This window comes from Cryptotermes secundus, unplaced genomic scaffold (genome assembly GCF_002891405.2).
Source record: "Cryptotermes secundus unplaced genomic scaffold, Csec_1.0 C38812460, whole genome shotgun sequence".
NCBI lineage: Eukaryota > Metazoa > Arthropoda > Insecta > Blattodea > Kalotermitidae > Cryptotermes > Cryptotermes secundus.
Window position 1 is genome coordinate 1 of NW_019772122.1, and position 6,511 is coordinate 6,511.

Sequence of the window (6,511 nt, forward strand, 5' to 3'; positions counted from 1 at the left end):
CTTCCTATTTCTGCCTTCTGTCATGTGGCATGTTCTGATACGTTTTGTTCTCTTTCATCCTACGTGATGGTGAGTAAAGATGTCTTGATAGATTTCCTTTCAAACTAGTTTATTCTTCTGTTTATAAATTAACCTGATATCTGGTGAAGAGCCTTTGCCCACTAGGTGTTTGTTTTGGGTGGATGACTGTTTCTGCTACATTTATTTTCTCTAGGCAAAGTACTGTATTATTACATGTACTTTTCTGTGACTTACACTGAAAGGCCTGTTGAAGTCTGCTTTGACATTCTGAACATTATGTATTTAGGCCAGTGTGTTTCTGTACCCTGTAACATAGGGCAGTTTAGTTGTATCTGGTCTGACTCCCAAAAATCATGTAATATTCTCCCACATCACAAACAGTTGCTACTATCAAATTCTGTCAGTGGTTTACTCACATAATCTGGAAGTAATCGTATATCAACCAGTGCTGGCTTCATGTGCATTTCGCTGGCTTTTATTTTTATTTTTCATGACTACTTGTTCATGGCTTATTTTTTACATACAAGTTACAATACTGCTTTCTTTTTCCACAATATCAGTTTTCTTAATCTACCCAACATGTAATCTCTTGGTAGGTTAGGGCTGACTTTCCATCTGTCCTGACCTTAGCTACATTCAGAGCCCCAGTTCAGTTCCTAGTCTTCTTATCTACTGCTACTCTGACACACTTACATTTAAATTAGTGCATGTATCGATATCCTAACCCACCACTGGGAAGGCTGTGACTCTATGACTGATTGGAGGTGATGACTTGAGTCCTCCTCAACATACTATGTGCCATATAGCACAGCCTGATATATTTTATAAATACAATACAGAAGCAGTATTCTTAGGTACAATGACTGTAAAATTATTTCTTCATGACTTCAGTGTGCAGTGACGGATAAGCTGGGCTTTCTATGCTGGTGTGGGTACATGTGCAAGTACAAATACTGGACATTATCCATCATCGTATTTATATTTCAAAATACAGTTCTTAGGAGAGTGGATTCTGTCTCCATCTTCAGGTAAAACCTACTCGATTGAGCCCAATTGATATAGGTAGTCCCTACCATCTTTGTTATCTACGTTGAAGTTGTGAACAACAGTCTTACTTCATGGATTGTAGTATAAATTATGAAATTTATATTTGTTTCATAAGCCAATGAAAATGATTAGTGCATAAAACTACTGATATTAATTAATTGATCTTAACAACAGAGTGTACAGAAAACACTGAAAAATGATGTTCTACTTGGGGAACTGAGTTATCCACAAGAGTGGAAGTGCAACACTGATTGGTAAAGGTCAGACAGGTACTACAACATGTGGCACATGGAAAGGCTTTCTTTGTTGGTTAAGTTAGTGGAAACCTTCGGATCAACTGAACAGAATTCAAACATTAGTCATAAATATAAACCATGCAGTGTACTATAAAACTTAAATACACACAATCCAGTTAAATTAAATGAAACTGAAGAATCAAATAAACGTTAGTGCTGTTAAATATTGAATGTATGTGCTCATTACAGCTGTCATTTTGTTAAAATTCATTATAAATCCGAATCAATTAGTAATATTACATATATATGCACTAGTAAACAATTACTTAGTTTGTTAACTACTCTGTACAAAATACTTGTGCACAATGTCAGAAATACAACATGCACATTAGTGTTATGACACAATGGAACCTGCCAAACGCATCTTCAAATATTCAAAATAAGAAATGTCTAAACACAATTTTTTTATTAAGATGTTAGCAATGTAGATTAACCATTCCATTACACAATCAACACAATCACAGACACAGAATTAAGGTGCAACACAACCATTAGTAAAAACAGTACCATAAATTGCCAGTAAACTAAGCCTTCTTTTGCTGTAATGCTAAACTGTGGTTCACAGACCCCTTAGCAACACAATTCTTTAGGAGATTCAGAAGGTAAAAATGTTTAGCATTTTACTGAAGATATATGCTTAAAAATTTTGAATGGAAAGGAAGATAAGTTTCAAGAGCAAATTTCAGATTCCCACCAGAAGGAAAATGAATGTTGAGTAATACAGGCATACGAAAGTCTCAAATTTCTGTGATCGAATCAAGAACAAATCTTGATCCTGAACTATCCAATTTTCAGCCTTAAACTTCGATAATTTTCAAACAGCTGCGTTTGCTTTGGGCACTACATGTAAATTATCTAAACCATCAGAATCGTAGTGGTTGGCAACACCAATACAAATCGATCCGCTGACAAATCTGTCTCACTCTCTCTTTTCTGTCAATACTGTACTTTACCTTTTTCTGTACGCAGTGTTTGATGTCAAAATGGATAAGTACCATATCTACCCAATGGAAGACAAGTTTATTTACCTTTTAAAAAGTTACAAAACTAAAGGATGGTGTGAATTCAAGTGATAAATATAACATGTATCAGTGGTTTTATGTTTCATGCCTTTAGCTAACTGGTGCCAAAATTCACACTGTACCAGACAATGAGGGCAGCACATGAGAAAGCAAAATACAAGAATATATTTCAGGGTCCAAAGTCAACAGCTGCCATGACTTTGCTCATACTAGCATAAAAATTGTAAACAGAAGTCATACAAAATCATGAGAATGAAAATGTTTGTGGTATAGGACAAGATAAAGCCATATAGAAAATATAAGAGGCTTAAACTTGGCAGTGGCCAAGTTTACAACTGTCCAAGTGACTAAGTTGCCATCATAGTATAAGATAAGTAAGTGAAGCATGATCCACTTTGCAAAGCCTGTACTGACAGACAACTTGTATATAGCGCAAAAGAGAGAATTTTCAATAACACGCTACAAGTGCAATAATTACACTTGCCAAAAGGCCAAGCATATTCATAAGAGATGAACCCATCTTCTAGTCATACAGGATGTTACATAAGGACTATTACTGCAAAGGTTCAGGTGAAAACAAATCTCTGGTCATAAAGTAACTCTGATTTTGAAGTTAGCTACTCAGGGAGAGACCAGGGGCAGAGACTAGAGTTTGAGGAGAGGCAGTCAGTACAGGAGAGTCAGAGTGAGTGTGAACTGAGTCCGTAGAGTGTCAGACAGTGAGTCAGCTACACCAGGTCTTCATTGGATTTAGTTATTTGAACAAAACATGTATTGGGCAGAGTGGTTTTTATGAACTTCACTTTACATCATGTGTACACAACCAACTCCAGTCTGGCAAAGGGAAGTTGGTGAAGTTTGCCTCCCAGCTGCGGGTGTGCACAGTGGTGCACAAAACAACAAAATAAGCGGTGAACTTGAGTGTACAACAAGATGGCAGACATCCCACTATAGGGATTCCAGAAATTCTGAAGACAGAATCCAGCATCACTGAAATCTCAATGTCATGCAACAAACACCTAGAAGCAGCTTCCATTGTACCAAGATCCTTGCTGGATGCACACTGGCAAAAGTGGGGGGAAAGCTCTGAATGGACCTCTACTGTAAACAGTGTGGAAAAGAACAGAGAAAATTTCTGTAAAGCTCTAGATGGGAAGATGCGTTTCAGTGCTCCCCATGGCAGGTGTATGGTAACTCTGAATGAACTGAAGGCTGTACTGTAGGTAAGTGCACAGGCAGGACAAGGTGGTGTAGCAAACAAAACCTCAGTGGAATCAATGGCCCAGGAAGAAAAGAGACGCAAGAGGCAGATCTCTAATGATACACTGCAGACAGCCAAAAACCAGTCCCAAGAACCACAGCTGTCAAGCTGCATCCAAAAGCAGTATTAACCCACAACTTCTTTGCACCGCTTAGAACTAGTGACACTGACATGGAGGGTACTGGCTTGCAGGCCAGTAGCCATCCAACAAGGACACGAGCACAAAAGCAGGGGAATATCCACTGTTGAACACCGTTACCAGGAAACAACTAGTGATGACACAGAAGCCTTAATATTTAGAGCAGTGATTGGTAGTGTGTGCAGATCTGTGGAATGTTTATAGTTATGAGACTGCAAAAAATACTGGGAGTCCTTAACAGGACTTAAACATGCAGAGGTTTCCTACAAGGACCCTCTGCCAGAAGAACTAAGGCACTACTGAAAGTAAATAGGAACCAGCTAAGATGGGTGTCATGACTGTTTACAGGACACTGTCACCTGAAAGGACACCATTATTAGTGGGATTAACCAACAATCCCACTTGTGTAAGGTGCCTGAAAAAATATGCAACAGCCTTACACATCCTACATGATTGTGAGGTTATGGCTTACTTATAATTGTAATGTACTGCACCACATTATGAGTGTACAAATATTGGGGGGAGGCACAATATATCAATGATGGTCTTCATGCATGGCTTGGTGTTGCCCACCCATATTTATTTATTTATTTCTGACAATATGGAGCATAAGAAAGAAGCTGGGAATATTGGCAGTGAACATCAAATAAGCCCAGTGAATCTGAGAGAGAAGATAGGAACTGCGAAGATATTAAACTTGATCGAGACAAACGATATGAATGGTGGTGAATACTGTGAGATTAATGAAACTGGATAAGAAGTAATCTCAAGGAAACCAGCTCAACAAATGCCATGCATAACACGTTTTCGCATGTTTATTTACTATCTTTCAAATGTTCAATATAACTACAAAATTAATTTACAAAATTATTTTTCTGTGCGAACACGTCTCATAGCACAGGGTCGTCTTCCAGTTTGGCAAATATGGTAGTACACTTTCATGCACTGTAAAATCTGGTTAGGTCTACTAGAGAAAATTCTTGTTCTCAATAATCTTCCAAATTCTCAACTCAAGCAATGCATATGCCTACTACAAAGGTTAGGCTGCATGATGCCTGATCAAATGAGGATGAGGACGTAGAAGAAGGGACACATTAAGAGAAAAAATTAATATAATTTTCTATGGATGTTTCCATATTTTGATTTTCCAAGGAACAAACTTGTGCAGGAAGAGTGACAGAACCACTGATGTAGTACTGTTCCCACTAATACTCTAACCAAACTTCACATTTTAAGCAGGTTTCACTGCTCTAAGTTACAACGTAGTAACAGAGATACTTACGGTCTACTCGTAGATTTATGTAGTCAGATGCATACCCAGAATCGCTTCGGGCCTCACAAATATAACGTCCTTGGTCTGATAACTGGACATTGGTCAGCTGAAGTACGTCTCCACGGACAACAGCATTTGCAGGGAGAGGCAACCTGTCACGTGTCCAAGTGATGTATGGAGGTCGTCCAGGTCCAGGAGGCACAACACATCGAAGCTGCACTGAATTTCCTTCATATGTTGACTGATCATGTTGAACAGCAGTCACCATAGGGGCCCGAGTGTTTTCTGCACAATAAACACAGCCAAATATTGTGGTTTATTCTGGTTTACTGGCCTCTGAAAATTCTCATTTTCTTACTTAGCTGATTAAAATGTTTCATATGAAGACATACCACATTTACCTGGATAATTTATGCAATTAATTTAAATGCATTATGGAATCAGAGTATGGGAAATTCAAAAACTGTATTTTATGACAATTATGCACTGTTCTAAATCTTATCAAGGGCAATTTTCACTTCACTCTTAATTGACAAATTGCAGGGTGGATCCCACATGTGAGAATATCCATCCTGTGTTACCACATCATATTCAATTTTAATAGTTCGTTTGTGAAAATTAGGCATTTGTCAAAATTTCGTAATAGGGAATTTTCATCTGAATATCTGTCAAGGAAGCGTAAGGTGGAAGACTGTATGGGTACATATCCACAGCATGTTGCCACATAATATGCAAACATAACTGATTCAACCTAACATGTAACATTACGGTCTGTAAAATAATATTAACATATTTTACATACTGAACTTTTACACATGATTTCTTGAGTAAAAAGTACATACATTACGTGAGTATATGTGATATATTCCTCTTGTGCACTATGCTGCTGTTTGTCAACATACTCTGCACTTCGCTGAAGTTAAAATCAGAGTGGATAAAAAACAGCAATAATACATTTTAAGTAGACACATATTTTCAGGTCTCACATGTAATTAAAAACATTTAAGCTTCTTATAGTTTCAATAAGAAGTGATGCCCACTCACCACTAACAACCACCTCTGCTACAGCTTCCGCTTCACCGGCAGAATTCCTAGCCTGACACAGATACCGACCAGCATCTGACACTGCAATGCCATGAAACTGCAACACAAGTCACCAGCATTTACTATTCTGCACTCTCTACCTGATTCGTATGAATCAAATAAAAAGTGATGTGAAGACAGAATTATTTTTATCACAGACTTTTCAACACTGAACAAAAACAGAAACTTTTCCACATTTAACATCCACCCATTCATTTACATTCCATGGATCCTTACATTCCTAGAAAACCAGTGGATACAGATATAGTCAATGGCAAAAAGAAAAGTCATGTCAATTACATAATTAAAAATTAGAAACACAACATGATTAGGCCATAGATGGCCATCTTCTGGTGTTTTAATGCGTCC

The 6,511-nt window shown here is 37.7% G+C and overlaps 1 protein-coding gene across 1 annotated transcript; it reads right to left on the reverse strand.

Annotated features, from left to right (window-relative positions):
* Positions 1-5,021: 5,021 nt before the first annotated feature.
* On the reverse strand, positions 5,022-6,211 carry LOC111875202 (cell adhesion molecule 4-like). The gene is made up of 2 exons (XM_023871264.2): positions 6,104-6,211; positions 5,022-5,344 (listed from the first exon to the last, which is right to left on the reverse strand). The coding sequence occupies exon 2, from the start codon at positions 5,325-5,327 to the stop codon at positions 5,037-5,039; it is 291 nt and encodes a 96-aa protein (XP_023727032.2). The 5' UTR covers positions 5,328-5,344; positions 6,104-6,211; the 3' UTR covers positions 5,022-5,036.
* Positions 6,212-6,511: the final 300 nt, after the last annotated feature.